The sequence below is a fragment of the Aphelocoma coerulescens genome, chromosome 26 (genome assembly GCF_041296385.1).
Source record: "Aphelocoma coerulescens isolate FSJ_1873_10779 chromosome 26, UR_Acoe_1.0, whole genome shotgun sequence".
Taxonomy (NCBI): domain Eukaryota; kingdom Metazoa; phylum Chordata; class Aves; order Passeriformes; family Corvidae; genus Aphelocoma; species Aphelocoma coerulescens.
In genome coordinates, this window is record NC_091039.1 from 1,244,084 (window position 1) to 1,263,857 (window position 19,774).

General features: G+C 54.7%; 2 protein-coding genes across 3 annotated transcripts; one reads left to right on the forward strand and one right to left on the reverse strand.

Annotated features, from left to right (window-relative positions):
* Positions 1 to 749: 749 nt before the first annotated feature.
* On the forward strand, positions 750 to 10,898 carry TIMM17A (translocase of inner mitochondrial membrane 17A). Its single transcript, XM_068995612.1, has 6 exons — positions 750 to 835; positions 5,408 to 5,507; positions 6,925 to 6,988; positions 7,729 to 7,857; positions 8,410 to 8,520; positions 10,554 to 10,898. The coding sequence occupies exons 1-6, from the start codon at positions 810 to 812 to the stop codon at positions 10,622 to 10,624; spliced, it is 501 nt and encodes a 166-aa protein (XP_068851713.1). The 5' UTR covers positions 750 to 809; the 3' UTR covers positions 10,625 to 10,898.
* Positions 10,899 to 12,586: 1,688 nt separating this feature from the next.
* ADIPOR1 (adiponectin receptor 1) lies at positions 12,587 to 19,394 on the reverse strand. Of its 2 annotated transcripts, XM_068995609.1 has the most exons (8): positions 19,299 to 19,394; positions 18,917 to 19,164; positions 18,169 to 18,285; positions 17,331 to 17,502; positions 16,188 to 16,374; positions 14,999 to 15,186; positions 13,604 to 13,797; positions 12,587 to 13,319 (listed from the first exon to the last, which is right to left on the reverse strand). In XM_068995609.1, the coding sequence occupies exons 2-8, from the start codon at positions 19,094 to 19,096 to the stop codon at positions 13,191 to 13,193; spliced, it is 1,167 nt and encodes a 388-aa protein (XP_068851710.1). In that variant the 5' UTR covers positions 19,097 to 19,164; positions 19,299 to 19,394; the 3' UTR covers positions 12,587 to 13,190. The 2 variants fall into 2 exon arrangements, with proteins under 2 accessions (XP_068851710.1, XP_068851711.1); XM_068995610.1 differs by lacking the exons at positions 12,587 to 13,319; positions 13,604 to 13,797 and adding an exon at positions 13,805 to 14,614.
* Between the last annotated feature and the right edge of the window lie 380 nt (positions 19,395 to 19,774).

Sequence of the window (19,774 nt, forward strand, 5' to 3'; positions counted from 1 at the left end):
CCTGCCCAGGGAACTGACCTGGTGGAAGGGATGTCAAGTCCCCGCTTCCAGCTGTCCGCAGAGCCACAGGAGCATCCCCTGGGACATGCGAGGTCAGCCCAGCTCCTGCAGCAGCATTGGGAACGGTGTGGGCTTGGGCCCTGACGTTCCAGACTGACAGGGCTCGGAGCAACCTGGGACAGTGGAAGATGTCCCTACCCATGGCAGGGGATGGAACGGGATGAGCTTTAAGGTCCCTTCAAACCCAAACCACTCCATGATTTCATGAAACTTGGAGCAGAGTGGTTTGTCCTTGGAGCAGCTTGCACAGGTACAGTTCCTAAAAGAGAGCTGGAGAGGAACTTTGGACAAGGGCCTAGAGTGGCAGGACAAAGGGTTTCCCACTGACAAAGGCTTAGATGGGATATTGGGAAGGAATTCCTCTCCCTGTGAGGGCGGGGACGCCCTGGCCCAGGTTGCCCAGAGAAGCTGTGGCTGCCCCATCCCTGGTAGTGTCCAAGGCCAGGCTGGACGGGACTTGGAGCAGCCTGGGATAGCGGAAGTATCCTTGCCCGGGGCGGGGCGTGGCGCTGGATGAGATTGAAAGTCCGTCCCACCCAGTGCATCCCGCCCTCGGGGATTTCTCCCCTCACGGCCCGGCGACACGCCCACCATCACAGCGCCTGTCAATCAGCGCAGGGGGCGGGGCCAGGCATGGCGCACGCGCAGACACCTCCCTGCCCCGCGCTTCGTCCCGCCCTCCCCTGCCATTGGCCGGCCTGGGGCCGCCGCAGCCAATCGCGCGCGGGGAGGTGGTGGGGCCCGGCAAGATGGAGGAGTACGCGCGCGAGCCCTGGTGAGGGGAGCGGAGCGGGCCTGGGCCGGGATGGATCGGGATCGGGATCGGGATCGGGATCGGGATCGGGATCGGGATCGGGATCGGGATCGGGATCCGCGAGCGCCGGGAAGGGGCGGGGGAGCGCTGCGGGCGCGTCCGGGGCCGCTCCCCGTCGGAGGGGCGGGGTTGACCTTGGTGGGGCCCCCTGAGGGAAGCGGCGGAGGCCGCTCCGCGGGGCCCGCTCGGGGCCGGGGCAGCCAAACCCCGCCGCTACCGAGCCCCGCGCGGCCTCCCGGAGCGGCCAGGAGCCGACGGGGCCCTGCGGCCTGCGCCGCTCATGCGGCTCCGGGGGCGGAGGGCGCTGCAGTGACGGTCCCACGTCGGGCAGCGCTTCGGTCCTCCAGCACTCCTTTATTCGCAGCCCCACCTCTGTCCCTCATGCTGAGCTTCCCTTCCAGCCTTCCCTTGTCCTTAGTACCTCCTCATCCTCAACCCCCCTCGGCCTCAGCCCCCCGTCATCGGCCTCCCTATCCTCAATCCCCCCTCATCCTCAGCTGCTCACATTCTCAGTCTCTCCCTCATTCACAGGCTCCTCAGCTCCTCTCCTCATCCTCAGTCCTTTCGTCATTCTCAGACTATCCATCCTCAATCTCCCCTCATTCTTAGCTCGCCTCATGTCTCCCCCCGACCTACAGCCCCTCCAGTTCTCAGTCCCCCCTCAGCCACCATCTCAGTCCCCCGTCCTCAGTCTTTCCTCTTATCCACAGCCCCCCCGATCCTCAGCGCCACCATTTTCAGCACCTCATCTCAGCCCTCCTTCATCTACAGCCCCCTTCAATCTCAGCCTCCCCCACGCCCCACTCAGCCTTTTCTCACCCTTAATTCTTTCTCAGTTCTCTCCCTCATCCTCAGTTTCCTCCATCCTCAGCCTCCCCCTCCTCAGCCTTCTCTCACCCTTAATTCATCCTCAGTCGCCCCTCAGCCCCCAAGTCCCCCCCCATCCTTGGCCTCCCCAGGCTCCCCTCACCCCCCAGTTGCCCTGCCCCTGTCCTTCCCTATTTCCATAAGCCTAGCCCAGCCCCCTGGCCCTCTCCATGGCAAACTGTCAGTTTCTGAATCCTGTCATGGTTGAGCACTGTCTTTGTAGACCTGCACAAACACATTGGTTGCAAGTCAAAGGTTGTATTTGTAGTAATAAAAGGATTAAATGCAAGCTCAGGTGCAGGGTTACTGAATCCTGGGCAGAGTTCTCTGTCAGCATGGAGAGGGACTTGGGACAAGGGCCTGGAATCACAGAACAAGGGGGAATGGCTTCCTACTGCCAGAGGGCAGGGTTAGATGGGAGGCTGAGAAAAAAATTCTTCCCTGTGAGGGTGGGGAGGCCCTGGCCCAGGTTGCCCAGGGAAGGTGTGGCTGCCCTGTGCCTGGAAGTGTTCAAGGCCAGGTTGGACTGGGCTTGGAGCAGCCTGGGATGGTGAAAGGTGTCCCTGCCCATGGCAGGGGGTGAAATGGTCTGAGCTTTAAGGTCCCTTCCAGCCTAAATCGTCCTGAGATTCTGCTTGCCTTTGCAGACAGAGATCTGCGACTGTGCATGAGGCTTTTCCCAAACTTTGCAGGGTGCTCTGCTGACATGTATTAAGTTTCTCCATAAATGCCACCCCTGCCTTTTTACAGCATAAAGTCTGGGTCATGAGCAGAGTAAATTGTATTTATTAAAAGATTGCTGTGGGCTCCAGGAAATCCCAGAATTACTGAGACTGGAAAAGACCTCTCAGACCAGCAAGTCCAACCTGTGCCTACCCTATCCCCACCTTGTCAACCAGACCAGAGCACTGAGTGCCACATCCAGTCATTCCTTGAACACCTCCAGGGACAGAGATTCCACTGCCTCCCTGGGCAGCCCCTTCCAATGCCTGACAGTCCTTTCTGTGGAGAAATTCCTCAATATCCAACGTGACCCTCCCCAGGCACAGCTTGAACCTGTGTCCTTAATGCTGTGCAATAGAGATGTTTCACTGCCAAGCCATGTGGGGCTGCTGGTGTCCTCCATTGTTCTGACCCCTTTGCTGCTGGTCACCCAGTTACCCAGCCCCCAGGAGCTGCTGTCCTGGGGTCAGGCAGGTTCCCTATGAGCCACTGGCACAGAGAAAAGTCCCCTTTGTTCATTTAAAGTGTGGTGGCCTCTGATTCCAGTAGTTTTCCAGCTGTCAGGAGAACTGCAGGATGCTGTGGGGCTTGGAGGGAGGACTTCTCCCTCTCTCAGGCATCCAGAGCTGGTATGTGGCTGCCCCGGAGCCCTGGGAAAAGTGAAGTCTTGCCCTCTGCTCTCTTCATCTCTGAGAAATCTCTGGTGCCATCAGGGACCCGACCTTATCCACATGTCATTTCCCTGCAGCTGGGGCTTCCCTCAGAGTCAGGGAAACAATTAACAGTAATACTGTGCTTGTAGATAAGTGCCAGATTAACAATGGAATAATCTCTTCTCCTCCAATTCTTTATGAGGTCAAGCAGTGCCAGGGCTGGGGGTATTTTGTGTCAGCTTTGAGGGAGTTTGGAGGAGCTGACACACAGGCTGGCTGTGCTGGGATCAAAGAGGTTCTCTCATTTAAAAGCTGCTCAGAAAATCTTGGAGAGTAGTTTAAAAGGAAAATTAGGAAGCCCAAAGGTAACAGCTAATGAGGTTAAAGAGGGAAGCATTCCATGATTGGGGTCTCATTAAGAGGCTTCAGGAAAAAGCAGCCATGATTTGTAGATTGGAATTCCTTGACTTTGTGGATGAGGGAAGCCCGCTTTACATAATCCATTTAGGTTTCCAAAAAGCCTTTTAACAAGATCACTCTTTGAGAGTTAACAAAGGGAGAGAATTGGGATGAGATGTGTTATTCATAACAGGGGAGATCAAAATCTGCACAGGAGATGTGAGAGCAAAACAACAAAAAATCCCTGAGAAGAAAGACTTGAGTTGCTTTTCATCTTGGCATCTCAGACAAGAGTGTGCCTGGAACCTTTTCCTGGTGCAGGAAAGAGCAGAAGGAAAATAAACTGTTGAATTATTGAATGCAGTCAGGGCTGAGGGGGTTGTAATGAGGTAGGACGAGACCACGTGCAGGCAGGACAGACAAACAGGAGGTGATGAAGGATAAAATACACTGCCTTGCTCCCTGGGCCATGTGGCTGTCACTGGGGACACTCAGTGGTGACGCTTGGGTGGGGTCCTGGTGCCTTGGGAACAACCCATGGATCCAAGGTACAAAAGTGAAGCCAGCACTGAGTGTGACCTGTGCACACAGGAGTTCCCTTGGGAAGGGGGCAGGGCTGGCTGTGGAGGAGGAGATTTGGAAGTAGGTCATGAACATGAGGAGCCAGGGAGAACATGCAGGAGGAGGGACTGCAAATTAGAGATACTTTGTTCAGGAACAAAACACTTTGTGGCAAAGCCTGCAGCACAGTGAGGGAGGTTTGTCACCCCTCACTAGAGGAGGTCTGTAAGGTGGGGAAGTGGCAGGTCAGGGATGGTGTCCTCATGTGCAGGAGCTGGAAGCTGTAGGGGGTCCTCAGGAACAGAAACATGACATTCCAAGTGAAATTGGAAATGCTCATTGAAGTTCCTGCCTGGCATAAACACCGAGCTTGCCATGGTGCTCAGATTTGTGACCTTCATGCTATTTTAGGCTGATTTTTGCATTTTCTGGTTGTTGGCAGTGCAGGAGTTAAATTACCTGAGTACTTGGCTGGAAGATCTCAGTACAAGATGAAAGAAACCAAACAGCTTTGTTACTTTATGCTCTGAAATTACCCACAGTGACAAAAGAAGTTAATGGCATCTTAAAGCTCACCTAGTTTAGGAGTTTGGTTTAGGGTTGCAAGGCTCCAGTTCTTGGCAGAGGTTCTGAACTCCAAATGAAGGCTCCCCTGGCAGGTGCTGACAGCCTGTGCTGCAGGAAGGTGCTTCTGTGCAGGGTTTTCCTGGCTGCTCTGTGATGTTGGAGCAGGAGTTGTGGCTGCTGTACCTCTGAAGGGATCTCTGTTTTGTTTGAGTGGACTTCAAAGATCCAGAGTGCATGAGGAAAAACCTTTCCAGCTCAGCAAAGGTAACTTTGAAGTCTCACTTAAATAAGCAGAACTAATGAAAAGAGTGAGTGATTCAAGAAAATGTGTTTTGTGCCAACTGGGAGCAGAGTCTCATGGAATTTGCTGCCTCAGTTCTCTGTAGGTCAAGAGAAGAATGAGATCAGGGAATTTAAAGCTATTTACAGTATGTAAGTAGGGCAGAGCTGGAATTCTGCAGGAGTTTTCCATGATGGAAATGTCTCTGCCTTGTGTGAGGAGTTCAGGCATTTCTGTATAATTGCTACTTCCCACTCCAGGGAAGTGGGCCAGGAGACTCTGGCAAAGGTTGAGTTTGTTTTGCTGTAATATTCTTGTTTTCTTTGTTGCTGCCTGCTCAGTGAGCTGGATGTGAAACAGAAAAGCCACCGGGCTCTATTTTCACCCCAGTTACACCAGTGCTGAAGTGCTGGATCCATCCCAGTCACTTACACAGTTTAACATGATGGGATTTAATATTTTCATCCCTATTTTTCTTTCCAGTCCCTGGAGGATAGTGGATGACTGCGGAGGGGCCTTCACCATGGGGGCCATAGGAGGGGGCATTTTCCAGGCTATCAAAGGCTTCCGAAATTCCCCAGTGGTGAGTAAAATGCTCTGAAGGTGCATGGACTGCAGTCTTGCCTCCCCTGTCCTTCCCCAGGGAGCGTGGCAGTGAAGGGCAAGGAGAATAAATCCCTGTGCAGGGAGCAGGGCTGATTAAAGACCTGCACATCGTTAATCCAGACCATGAGAATCTGTCCTGGCTCAAGATCTGTGGGGTCCTTCATTTTTTTGGGATAAAATTGCTGCTTCCCCGTTTGCTCTGGTGGCCACAATGGGATACTGGTAGCTTGTTCCTCCCTAAGTGATGAACATTTCCCTCGGGATGGGGAAGTGCAGCAGGAAACATCCACCTTGGCTGATCTCCTGCTTGTGGTTCTGTCTGCATGGAGGGACATGAAGCCTGGGCTCTCCTTCCTTTCCTGGCCTCTTCCTTTCTTTTGAAACATGGAATGACTCAAAGAAAGAGTCTTTTTCTCCTTCAGATTTATATTAAAAGGTATAATTTTCTGTAATTAATCTCTTATGTAATCATTGCCCTTTTTATTAACTCAGTTTTTCAGTGCTCAGGTTTGGTTTCAATGCAGGAGTGAGTAAACATGGCAGTGAAGGTTTGCTGATGCAAATTGGTTTTCACTTTCAGGACTTCTGCTGCAAAATTTTGGCTATAAACCCATTGCAGAGACATTTGATAAATTAAGATCTAATTGCTACTTAAACATTTGTTTTAAAATTTCTCTGACTTCATATAAAAGGTGTTTTTGATGTTACTCTGACAATTAGCTGTTGGTTTGAGGTGGGTTTAATAATTAACTTTCCGAACTAGTCAGATCCTGCAGACGCTTCACTTCAAAAGGACTGTGTGCTTAATTAGATTCTTAATTTTGCTTAAGACTTGCTAAATATACCTATCCTCACTTCTGTGTGATTGTAACAAAAATAAAACTTGGTGGATATTCTTTAAACTGCGTTAAAGTGTGGGAAAATGTGTAATTGTTCTGTGGGGTGACATGTTGAGTATTGGACTCTGGAAGGCTCAGCATGACTTCACTTCTCTTGGGTACAAAGACTGTATATTCCAGCTGCAGGAATGACTAAAGTGGCACAGCTAGTGGGATTGCCCATCAGATGGGAAGAAAAAATGATACATATGAAAAATCGCTGCTTATCCTGCTAAAATGTTACTGTAATGCCTCCTTCAGTCACAGTGGGCCCCTCAGACTGTGAACCCAAATTGTTTCCTGCCTGCTAACTGTAATTCCCATATGTACCTGACAGGAATATTGTAAGGGAGTGGTAAATAGTGAAATAGGTGTAAAGCACACTTTGTCTCAGCTCCTCACAAGCTGCTGAGGGGGCTCAGAAGGCTGTTGGACCTGGGGCAGGTTTTTGCAATACAGACTCAGCTTTGCTGTAAGATTTTACTGTTTTATTTTAACTAAATTCTCTTATTTTAGGGTGTCAACCACCGGCTGCGTGGCAGTTTGACAGCCATTAAAACCAGAGCTCCACAACTGGGAGGTAATGAATTTTGGGGTTTTGTTGCAGAGTTGACTGTTGGCAGAGTTTGGAAATATTACATGGTGGAGGTGCACTGACACCTGAGCTGGGTCTCAGCAGGTTTGTTGGCCCAAGCAATGAGTAAATACAGTTCTGATATATCCAAAATGAGTTTGGTTGGGGAGGAAACAGTCTGTGTTCCTGGAGTGATAAGCCAGCAGTAATAACTGGTCATAAACAGCAGAGCTCCCTGAGCCTCTTCATGGTGTGCAGGGGGTTAAGATAAAACTAACTCATTACAAGAAGTGATCCAGTTTGGATCAAAAATAGAACTTGGGGGTGTCCCTGCATGTGCTGTAGGATGCCAAGCTCCTGAGGCCCCAGGAGCAGGGTTGGGTGTGGTGTGAGGTGTGACATGACTCTGCATCGTTGTCTGTGAGGAAATACGTTAAAAAGGGATAAATCTGGAAGTTCCCTTAGCTAATCTGACTTTTTTAGGATGAAAGTTCCATTATAATCACAGTTTGATAAACTTTCTGGAGTTAATTGTATATTAGTGAGATGATATATAAAATGGGGGGAGAGGGGGATAATGACAAGTTGGAAATTTTCCTGTATTTATTTTAACCTGTATTTGGTTCTTCATGAGTTAGAATTTACTTCATGTCTGAAAGGGAGCACAGTAATGCCACAGCACCTCTTGTGCAGCACAACTGGCTTCTCTGCTCTCTCCAAAGTGGCTTTGGTTTGATTTGGAACAGGGAGCTTTGCTGTCTGGGGAGGTCTCTTCTCCATGATTGACTGCAGTATGGTCAGGATGAGAGGGAAGGAAGATCCCTGGAATTCCATCACGAGTGGAGCCCTGACTGGAGCCATTTTAGCTGCAAGAAGTAAGAAATTAGGGATATCAGTTGAAAACCTCATGCTCTCTAAATGTACAGTTCTCATTGTTATAGCAAAGCAACAGTCTGTGGCACCCAAATTGGAATTTGCTGTTTCAGATGCTGAAAAATAATCTGGAGCTTTTCTCCTCTGCTTAGGAAAGTAATAATCAGGCTCCCAAATGTTCCTGGTGTTTCTTGAAGGGAGGGCGGAGGGAGTTGCCCAGTAATTATCCTTTAATGCAGCTTAATGGATGCAAAATTACTGCTCTGAGTCTGCTTTAGGAGAGATCAAGACTGCACGAAGAGGGTGGGCAGGCCCTGGCACAGCGTGCCCTCGCCAGAGAAGCTGTGGCTGCCCCTGGATCCCTGGCAGTGTCCAAGACCAGGTTGGGTGGGGCTTGGAGCAACCTGGGCTAGTGGAAGGTGGCCCTGCCCATGGCAGGGGGTGGAACAAAATGATCTTTAAGGTCTCTTCCAGCCCAAACCATCCTAGGATTCAGTAGATTCTGACATGTAGCAAAGAAATGAAAAGCGTTGGTTTGTGCTTTTCATTCCCAGACGGCCCCGTTGCCATGGTCGGATCTGCTGCGATGGGAGGAATTCTCCTGGCCTTGATTGAAGGAGCAGGAATTCTGCTGACAAGATTTGCCTCCACACAGTTCCCAAACGGTAAGGAGCCAGAGGATGTGTCACAAGGATTTGCTTTGCTGATGTGCCCCTGGCAGTCTTCTTCTTATCCTAGAGTGAATCTGCACTGCCCTGCCAGCTCCTGAGGCTGTGGAAAGCCAAGGAGGAGCTGCAGGTGCTGATGACATGAGATTATCACCAGCTGCTTCCTGCTGGGAGACTGGAGGTGGCATGGCTGAGAGCAGGGATGTCCCTGCTGTCCCTGGCTTCTGCCACACACCTGGCACATGGTGGCAGAAGGGTTTTACTCAGGGGTGGGGCACAATGGTTTGAGGGAATGGCAGGCAGCAAGTTGTTGAAAAGGGGGGTGGTTCTGGCAGGCCCTTGTCTGTGTGGGGAACTCTGGGGTAAAAGAGATGCTAAAGACCTGGGAGATACAGATACATGATTTCCAAAAAAGGTGGTGGTGATTCTCTTCTAAACTGCTTCAGTATCTGCATCCCTGACTTCTTTCCCAAGTAAAATGCAAGCAGGGCTCTCACGGAGTCAGAAGCTGTTGTGTGAATGCTTCCCATGGAAAATCCTAAATATCTCTGTCACAGAATCCCAGACTGGTTTGGGGTGGCAGGGACCTCAAAGCCCATCTCATTGTACCCCCTGCCATAGGCAGGAACAGTTTCCACTAGCCCAGGTTGCTCCAAGCCCCATCCAACCTGACCTTGGAAACTTCCAGGCACAGGGCAGCCACAGCTTCTTTGGGCAAACTGGGCCAGGTCCTCCCCACCCTCACAGGGAAGAATTTCTTCCCAGTATCCCATCTAACCCTGCCCTCTGGCAGTGGGAAGCCATTCCTTCTTGTCCTGTGATTCCAGGCCCTTGTCCCCAGTCCCTCTCCAGCTCTCCTGGAGCCCCTTTAGGCACTGGAAGGGTCTCTAAGGTCTCCCTGGAGCCTTCTGCTCTTCAGGCTTAACATTGGTAGCTTCTCCCAGCATTTCGTTGTAGGATAAATGCTCCACCTTATTTTGGGAAGAACACAAACTGCTAGTGTTGGAGGAGTAGTAGGTCACTGTTTCCCAAGTGAATCCTCTTCTGGGTTTGTTCACCAATATTCTTCATCCAACCTAAACTATGACAATTTCTATTCTTTAAAGATGCTTGAAAATTAATCTGCCTTGGAGAAAGTGTTACCATCTGTCCATGATGATTAATTCTCTCTGGATTGTCCCACCACAGCTGTGTTGCTCCCTCCAGCAGCAGGCAGTGGATCAGGAAGCTGACTCCACACTTGTTCCGTTTCACTGGTTGCTTTATTGTTGGGCAAGTCACCGTGGTTGAACCTTTCTAGAGGAGCCAAGGTCACCTCAAGGGCACTAACGTGCAAGTTTCCAGCTGCTTTATGTGACTGGAAAGATTTCCCTCTCCCTGCTCTAGTTCATTTCCGTGCTAGAAAACCTTGTCTAGTGCAAGGTGTCCCTGCCCATGGCAAGGGATGGAACAAGATGAGCTTTAAGGTCCCTTCCAACCCAAATCATTCCACAATTCCATGATTCTGTGAAACTTGGAGAGAAGTGGTTTGTCTTCAGAGCAGCTTGCACAGTGTACTTTTCCTAAAAGAGAGCTGAAGAGGGTCTTTGGACAAGGGCCGGGAGTCACAGAACAAGGGGAAATGGCTTCCCAGTGCCAGAGGGCAGGGTTAGATAGGATATTGGGAAGGAATTCTTCCCTGTGAGGGTGGGGAGGCCCTGGCACAGGGTGCCCAGAGCAGCTGTGGCTGCCCCATCCCTGGCAGTATCCAAGGCCAGGCTGGGTGGGGCTTGGAGCACCCTGGGCTAGTGGAAGGTGTCCCTGCCCATGGCAGGGGGTGGGAATGGGATGAGCTTTGAGGTCCCTTCCAGCCCAAGTCAGTCTGGGATTCTATGCAGGTTTTGAAACTTTTTATGAAACCAAAGCCATTCCAGGATTTATTATTAATTTTAAGAGGGATTTAGATAAACAAACCAGTTGTGAATTCTGTTAATAGGAAGAATCTCTTGTCTTTTGGTATTCATTTGCCTTTTCCCCTGTCCCTGCTCCAGGCCCACAGCTGTCAGAGGATCCATCCCAGCTCCAGCCACCCCCGTTCAGCGACTACCGACAGTACCAGTGATGGTCCCTGGCCACCTCCTCCTCCTCTTCCTTCTCCTCTTCCACTTCCTTCCTTTTTCCTGAGCGGTCCCACCTGGAGGATGCAGAGGGGGTTTGTACTTAACACCAGGGGTTGTCCCTTACACACCATGCCAGGAGGACCTGCAGCATTTCTTAATGTCAAACTGCTCAGGAGAACTTTTAGAAAAGAAAATCTATTTATTCCTGATATATTCCGTTGCTGTAATGTTACACGTGTCTGGTAGAATACAAGGAGGTTTGAGACAAGGACCAAAGAGAGTCTTGTCATCCTTTGGACACAGACTGGAGTGAAAGTCTTGGAGTCTCCTCTGGGATGTCGCACCTGCAGTGAACACAGCTGGAAGGTAGCCTCTTCCCTGTCGGATTTAGGTTATGGGGCTGGAGGGGGAAGCATTGCACCTGCTGCCAGCACAGCCTCCTGCTTTTCATCCCGGATCCTGGCCTGAGCAGAGTTACCACATCTGCTCTGTGGTTTTGTCGTTAAACTCCAGCCGTGGAGGCCCCTTCCTTCTTGCCAGCAGTTACAAAATAACATCCAGCAGCGTCTTCTGTTGCAACTCGTTAATTACCTCGATGCTATTGTGTGCTGGCAGTTCCTGATACAGTATCCAGAAAGACTTGAGTAATGTTATCTGAGCCAGTCCTGGCTTTTCCTCTGCCCAGGGAGGAGGAAACCAAGTCAGCCATGTAGTGGAAGCAGAGGATGGAAGGAACAGAAGTGCTCGCAGTAATGTTGACACGTGGGTAGATGAGGGTTGCGTGAGGTGTGCATGCACGTGTGAGAGCCTGATCATCTCCTGTGTCCTTAGAAGGGACATCTTCCACCCCCCTGCCTCTCAGAATCACCCCAGGACTACCAGGGCTTGTGTCTCATCCCTCAGAGTTACCACTGGTTTGTAATTTTCAAACCCTTACACACAAAAGTGCCTTTTGTGTGTTTGTGTTGTGTGTGTGTAGAGGCTCGTCTTGCTTTGCCACTTCCCTGGTTCCTCGGGCAGATTTTGAAGGCAGTTTTCTCTATTTGTGTCACTCGGGTGGTGTCTTTTCTGTTTTCAGGTGAGTGTCTGTGCTCTGAGAGACAATTACACTTGCAGATTCCCTGAATATCCAAACCTGGGTGTTCAAATCCCTGGTGTTTTCCCAACCTCCAGAGGAGGAGCAGTCAGGTGTTGTTCAGATCCATGTGGAGCTCCAGGCTGCTGCTTCCAGGCCTGGCTGTGCATCCTGGAGCTTTGCTGGAACGGGGTGGACACTCACCCATGTCACCTCCTGGAGCACGGGGTGACCTCTGCCAGCAGTGCTGTGTCTGGGAGCAGGCTCAGCCTGGGTGAGAGGTGGGATACAGGATTGGTCAGGCTCTGCCCGGGTGGGATGGGGGATGCAGGACCTGCTGCTGCCTGTGCTGGGGGCTCCCTCCAGCCCCAGCCTGGGGGGTTTCCAAAGCTGGGCCACATCCAAACAGCTCAGCAAAAGGATGCCCCCACCTGTGGGGGAGGGCAGGAACAGGTGGCACAGGGGCTGTGGTGGCTCTGCCCACACTGCTCCCTCACCTCTAGGTCGGGCAGTGGCCTTCAGCTGCCTGAGCTGGGCTTTACTGTGCTGGCCTCTGCCCCTCTAAAACCCTGACAGTCACTGTCCCCTGTGCTCCAGGAGAAGCCTCTGGCATGGTCCTGCGCTGCCCCCACCCTTCCCAGGCTGTGACACCTCTCCTGCCCTGCTGAGCCCCAAGGGAAGTCACAGCCCCGGAGCTGTCACCAGCCAGGGCTGGGTTTCCTGCCCTGTCATCACCACACCACCTCAATTTCCCGTTTATTCCAGCCCAGTCCAGACTCCACCGCAGCTGGAGGGGGAATCCCATGGCCCCAGGGCGCTCCTGCCCTGCTCCTGGGGGTGCCCAGAGCCCTCTCTCCCCCTTCCCCAAAACCAGACACGGACACAGCGGTGACACTGAACTATTGACCTTTTTATTTCAATCAGCTACAGCAGCTCTACATTCCCTACACCGTCCTTCCTCCCTCCTCCTGACAGTGAGGGAGCTGAGGACTGCAGCGGCAGCGCATCGTTTTAAAGCTTAGTATTAAATATTAAATATTCTTTCATTTATGTTTACATTACTTTGTCAAGGAAAACAAAACAAAACAGGACAATTAAAACTTTAAATTACATGAGTGTGTGCCCATGCCTGGGGCTGCCCCAGCCAGGCACTGCCATGGGGGATATGCAGAACTCCTGGTGCATGAGGAGCAGGATGTGCTCGGCTGTGCAGGAGCAGGGAGCTGTTCCCTGTGCTGCCAGAGCAGCAGGTGATCCCGGTGCAGCTAAAACAGTCTGGAGGAGGCGGGAGTCCCCCTGCAGCCCCAGCGCAGTGCGTGGGGAAGGGGGTGAGGATTTGGTCAACAACTGCTAAAGGATTTATCAGTTTCTTATTTTTTTGTTTCTTTAAAAAAAAAACCAAGAACCCCAAATGGTTTTGAGTCTTCCTTTGATTTTAGCAAAGACAAGAGTTTAAAAAGCACTTAGGAAGCTTGTACTAAAACCAGGTGCTCTCAGAGGAGAGAGTCGTCTGTGCACCCCCCTTCCAGGCCGTAGCGGAATTCCTGCAGGTTGGACACCCCGTAGAAGTGGACAAAGGCTGCAGCCACCACCAGCACATGGAAGATCTGATGAGACTGGAACTGCAGGGAAGCAAAAAAGCCTTTAGACAAGACCAAAGGGGACAGGAACACTGTCAACACCTCCTCCTGTTCTTCCTCGCTGCTCCAGGACTGCCCTCTGCCCTCTGCTCCCCGCTCTGTTGCTCCCAGCAGTGATTCCCACCCTGTACTTTGCCCTGCCCATGCCAACACGTGTTCAAGGTATGCCTGCCAGCATGTGCTGAGGTACAGCAGGACACCCCCAGCCTCTAGCCACTCAATGCCCCCTCTCCTGACCCCAGCACCCCGTTCACCCCCACACTCACCCAGATGTCGAACTTGCCCGGGAAGAAGCGCTCAGGGATGCGGGCGGCGTAGAGCCCAGCGCCCGTGATGTACATCACGGCCATGAGGAAGAACCAGCCCATCTGCCCCACCGTGGTGGCCTTCACAAAGCCCTCGGCGATGGTGAAGTGCATGGTGGGCACGACCCCGCTCAGCCCCAGCCCCAGGAACACGCCTGTGGCCCAGAGAGGAGGTCAGGGAAAGGAGCTCAGTGTGGAAGGGGAGCTGCTCCTCCCACCAACTCCCCTTGAACCCTCATCCTGTGTTAGGGAAGCAGCTTTTCTTCATTGGATTCATAGAATATCCTGAGCTAGAAAGGACCCATAAGGATCATTGTATCCAACTCCTGGCCCTGCACAGGAGACCCACAAACAATCCCACCCTGTGCCTGAAAGCTTTGTCCAAACACTCCTTAAACTTCTCCAATCCTCGTGGCACTTATCCTTCACAAAACGAGGGATCCACAGCTCCACATCCCAGGCAAAGCACCCCTGTGCTCGCTGGGTGAATCCACCCAGTATTTCTTATGCAGGACTGCAGCAGCTCCCGCTCCTGGCTATGGGAATGGACATTTTGGAAGGTGCCAGCCCTTTGGATTGCACCAGGAACACAGCCACCCCTTCCAGGAAAGTAATTTCTTGGAGCTCCTGAGGAAGGAGCTCAGCAGCAGCTGAAACGTTCAACTCTGGCCTCTGCTGAGTTGGCAGAGAACAAGTGGCACAACAGTGACACTGGCCTGGAGAGGCTCTGGGTGGCACCCAGCTGGATCTTGCTCGTCCTGGGGGCACAGGATGCAGTGGGGAGGAGCCACGGGGATGTGAGTCCTGCCTGTCCCCTGCCCTCATCTGAGGGCTCTCAGGTGGCCTCTGGCTCAGCGTGGTCTCTCCTCACTCATGTAGCCAAGACAGTGCTCCAACAGACATTTGCTTCAGGCCCCCTGGGAGCTGGGGAGGGACGTGTCTTCTGGTGTTCAGAGAGGCTGATGGGTCCTGCTGTGGGGGTAAATTGGGGTGTGGGGCTGGAGGCAGCCCCCCACTCCACCCCCAGGAAGGCAGGGACCAGCCAGCGTGTCCCTGGCAGGGAAGAGCTCAGGGATGTCTTCCTCCTGTGCCCTAGCTGCAGGTTCCTGCTGCCACTGCTTCCCAGGGAAGGCGGAAAAGGCACAGCCCCAGCCTGCCGAGGGCTATCCTTAAACTCCAAACCCCAGGCTCTGCTCAGGAGATGAATCCCCAGCACAGCAAGAGAAGGCAGGAGGCTGCTCCCTGCAGTGCTGTGCTGCTCAGGGGGGCAATGAACCCACCAGATGCCCAGAGTCTTTCCCAAATGGAATCTGCCCAAAGTGCCTCCCAGGACTCGGGGGAGGAGGGAGCTCCTACCTGCTCTGGTCTGCCTGTGCTTGGGCGTGGCAAATCGGTCCCACTGTGCCACGATGATGGCAGAGATACCCAAGACACAGACGATGGAGAGGTAGATGAGTCTTGGCTGTGGGGAGCAGTAGAATGAGTAGTAGAGCCATGGGACGAAGCTCCCCATGATCAGCAGTGCAATTCCTGAATAATCCAACCTGCAGCCAGGATGCAACGACAGAGAGCCACAGGTGAGCCCCAAAATCCACCCTCTCCATGTGTGGGAACTCCCCAGCCTGCACCTGAGTGCAGTCACAGGCAGGAGGGGTGTGCTGGGGTCCCATCAGGGCCAGGTGCGACAGGAGGAAGGGCCTGGGCATGTAGGAGGGGGCAAGAGGGGGCTGGAGTTCAAACCACCAGGAACAAATCCCTGAGCACATGGATCTGTGATCCTCCACTCATCTCACCACCAAAACATAGCACTTGCACTTCCCCCACTGCCTTCCCAGGAACACAAGGGCATTCCTGCTGGGTTTGTTCTGGAGACAGGATCCCATGGGGTCTCTGGGGGTTGTGCAAAGGGGATGGGCAAGATTCCCAGCAAGCAGCACCCAAATGAATGCCTTTAATAGCCATGTGGGAGCAGAATGTCACTTGAGAGCCTCACTGCAAAGGCTGACGGGAGCTTGACTCTTGAAGCAGCCTAGGAAGAGGCATAAACCACTGACCAGCCTTCCCACTCTGCTGGGAATCCTGTTTGTGTTCCTTCTTTCCATTTGGTTTCAGTCCAAACTGGATCCAAAAGAGAGGTTTTTAAAAGCATCCAGTAAACTGGGACCTACCAAACTGGCCATGGCCCCCAGCTGCCCAGTGAGAGCGAGACTCCTCCTCACTTCACTCCTACGAGGGGCACAGAGCCTGTTCCCTTGGGAGCACAGAGCCTGTTCCCTTGGAAGCCAGGGTCCTGTTCCCTTGGGAGCTGCAGGGCCCCAGGATCTTTATCACGCACCTGAGACCCCTGACCTGGCAGATTTAAGGTGCTCAGGCAGAGCCCTCCAGAACCCTGTTGTGGCTCCCCCTCAGTTCCACGCTGGATTGGGTGGATGCTCCCTTCCCCCAAGGATAAAACATTTGGGAGTGCAGTGCTTTCCAAGAGGAAGTGCTGCAAGAACCCAAAAACCTCCCAGGAGACCACACAACCACACTCATGCTGACTCACTTCGAAAAAGTCCGTGAGACCTTCTCTGAGTGACAGTAGACAGTGTGGAAAAGCCAGGAGAAGCTGAGGCACAGCACTGCTCCCAGGAAGAACATCCCAAACACCACCTTCTCTTGGAGAGGAGCCATAAAGTACATGTTGGGCCGCAGCATGGTCAGGATCCCGAGGCAGAGGAACAGAACAAAGCCTGCAGGAACACATGGAGCGGGAAGTCAGGGGGACTGTGGGAGAGTTCAGCAGAGCCACGATGAGAACAGCCCTGGCCATGCTCTGGGAGGTGCTGGATGTATCCCAGGGGTGCTCAGTGGCCCACAGTGGGTCCTTGGCTGAGGCCTTGTTAGTGCAAACGAGCAGGGCTGGGGTCAGGGGAAGGGGCAGGCACAGGGCAAAGAGCTACTGAGCACCCCTGTGTTTCACAGGGTCATGGAATCCCAGACGGGTTTGGGTGGGAAGGGACCTTAAAGCTCACCCATTCCCATCCCCTACCATGGGCAGGGACACCTTCCACTGTCCCAGGCTGCTCCAAGCCCCATCCAACCTGGCCTTGAACACTTCCAGGGATCCAGGGGCAGCCACAGCTGCTCTGGGCACCCTGTGCCAGGGCCTCCCCACCCTCACAGGGAAGAATTCCTTCCCAATATCCCATCTAACCCTGCCCTCTGGCACTGGGAAGCCATTCCCCCTTGTCCTGTGATTCCCTGCCCTTGTCCAAAGCTTCTCTTCAGCTCTCCTGGAGCCCCTTTAGGCACTGGAAGGGTCTCTAAGGTCTCCCCTGAAGTCTTCTCATCTCCAGGCTAAGTATTCCCAGCATTCCCAGCCTGGCTCCAGAGCAGAAGAGCTCCAGCCCCCAGAGGATCTCTGTGGCCTCCTCCAGACTCATTTCAGAGGAACACCCTCTGAGGCTTCCCTGTTTTGTCCAGGACACATTTCCTCATCCCACTCCTGCAGTGGCTGAGCCCAGCCCTGGTCCCTCTCTCCCAAGGGGCTCTAGGAGCTCCAGGCACTCCATGTCCGCTCCTACTGCATGCACAGGATCCACACAGGGAGCCCTGGGCATGGAGAGGACCCAGCAGCGAGCCTGTCCTGACCCTAATGCAGGGTCTGAGCCCCTCCAGCCCCAGAGCTGCCCCTTCCCCCAGTCACCCAGCAGGTGTGTCCAGATGTTGCCCGTCTCGGTGTGTATCCGGAAGATGCTGCGGAAGCAGGCGCGGAAGGAGGGCATGGGGGGCCGGTGCCCGTGCAGGAGGTAATCGTTGTCCTTGAGCCAGTCGGGCAGGACATCGTAGGGGATCACGCGCCAGCGCCCCTCCCACACCTGCAACGCACCAGGGGATCAGGGCAGCCCAGAGCCCCAAAGGCACGGGGAACAGCCCAGCCCTGGGATGCTCCCTGGGGAGAGGAAGTTTGGCTGCTCTGACATGAGGTGCCCTGTGGGACCCTGTGAGCCACCCCCACCCTGCGCTTTGCTCCCCACAGCCCCCCAAGGAGTGATTCCAGGTCCTCCCAGGGACTGATTCCCCACCCCCAGGGAGCAATTCCCAGCCCAGCCAGGGAGTGATTCCTGGTCGCCCCAGGGAGTGATTCCAGGGAGTCAGGGGCGATTCATACCCTCAGCTTTAACCCTTCCACACCCACAGTCTGTTCCCTGCGGTAATTCCCGTTTGATCAAGGAAGAAGCACAGCAGCCACAGTGACTGCAGGCACTGGGTGACACCCCTGCGGTGCTCCCGGGCCCCACCCAGGCCCGCAGGAACAGCGGGATTGCTCCCAGATCCTCACCCACCGTGGCTGGGCCAGCCCCCATCCCGGCCAGCCCCGTCCTACACCGCTCCCGGGAGACGCTGCTGGGAGCAGCGCAGCAGAGCCGGAGCCAACTGCGGCCGCGTGGAGCTTTATCTGGACACATCCCATCACCCCGAGCCCTGGGACTGGGGAATCTGCTCCAAAATCAGGACCGGGGGATCGCCGCAGGCTCCAGTACCTTGTACACGAACTCTTCCATCTTCTCCATGGCATGGTGAGCCTGCAGGGGCAGGGTCAGCACCCGCACCACCTCCTCCTCCTCCTCGCGGGCCGCCGGGCACGGCGGGTCCTCGGCCTGCGGGGAGAAGAGCCGGGAAGGAGCCGTTCCAGCCCCCAGGAGAGGAATCATCCCTGCTCTTCTGAGAGCACCTGGGGCTTCATCCCTCCGAGGGGACGGGCAGGACCCGCCGGTCACCCTCGTTTATGCAACACGCTGCTGCTTGACCCACCCGGGGCGGGCTAATCCCAGATTTATCCTGTCGAAAGGCGGGATTACCGCCAGGGATTTTCATCCCTACAACCAAGGCTGGAACGGGAAACCCGAGCCGGCCCAGCCGAGCAGAAGCGGCTCCGAGCTGGGAACGCTCCGGGTCGCGGCACAGCTCCAGCTCTGCCCAGACGGAAAAGGGTTCGGGAAGGTGATTCCCAGCCCTGTGGAAATGCTGAGGCACTGGAAACACCCTGGGAACACCCGGCACAGACACAGCGATCCCGGTGACCCCCGGACTATCCCAGCTCCACGCTTGCTCGGCAGGAGCAGAGGTTGGGCCGGCTGGGAGCAGGGACCGAGGAACGACACGGAGCCGTATTCCCCCAGCTATTAATGGGATAACGGGCAGATTCCCGGGATAAGCCGCGGGGGCGGAGCGAGGAGCCTGAGCCGGGCTCTGGATCCCCGCCCGCCCGGGGGTCTCGGAGGGGCTCACGCTGGCCGCGCCGGTGCCTCCTTGGTCCCCCTTCTCCTCTAGGAGCGGCCCCAGCTCGGCGAGCTCCAGATGCGCCCGTTCCCGTTCCCGTTCCCGTTCCCGTTCCCGCTCCCGATCCCGGTCCCGGCCGGCGGCCGCCAGCCCGCTGCCCGCCCCGGCGGGGGCCTTGCGGGACGCCATCGGGGCGGCGGCTCCGTGCGGCTCCGAGGCAGCCGGTGAAGGTCCCTCCGCGTCCTTCTGCCGCCGCGCTGGGTGGGGAAGAAGCACAGAGTTACTGGAACCGGGGGAACCGGCGGCAGGGCTCTCCCCGGTGGTGTGGAAGCAGCGGCCCCGCCCGCCCCGGGCAGCGCCCGGACCCCCCGCTCCCCCGCCCGTCCCTCACCGGCCGCTACATCCCGCGGGCGGCGGCGGCGGCACCGGAAGCAACGCTGAGGGAACGGGAACGCGCAGCGCCGCTTCCGGCCTCGGGGCCACGCTCCCGCAGGGCCCCGCCCTGGGAATGGCGCTCTGTGATTGGTCCAGGCCGCTGTCTGTCTCTCTCTCCTCCCGCCCCGCCCGCCGCCGCCCGCTGCGATTGGCCGAGCCGCCCGGCTGAAGGGCCGGCAGGAGGCGCTCTGGCCGCGCGGCGCAGCTTTGTGGCCGCGCGCTCGGCTGCCCCCTGCTGGCGCGGCGGGACAGCCCCGAGGGGCCCCGGGGCTGCGGTGGCACCGGAACCGTGCCCGGGGTGATGCCTTCGAGTTGAATTACCTGCCCCGGAACTCTGTGTTTCAAGCATTGGGTAAAGTCACATCACCAAAATAAATATGTATTAGGCAGGCGAAGAATATGCTTTAGATAGGCGGGTTCATGTAAGTTTTA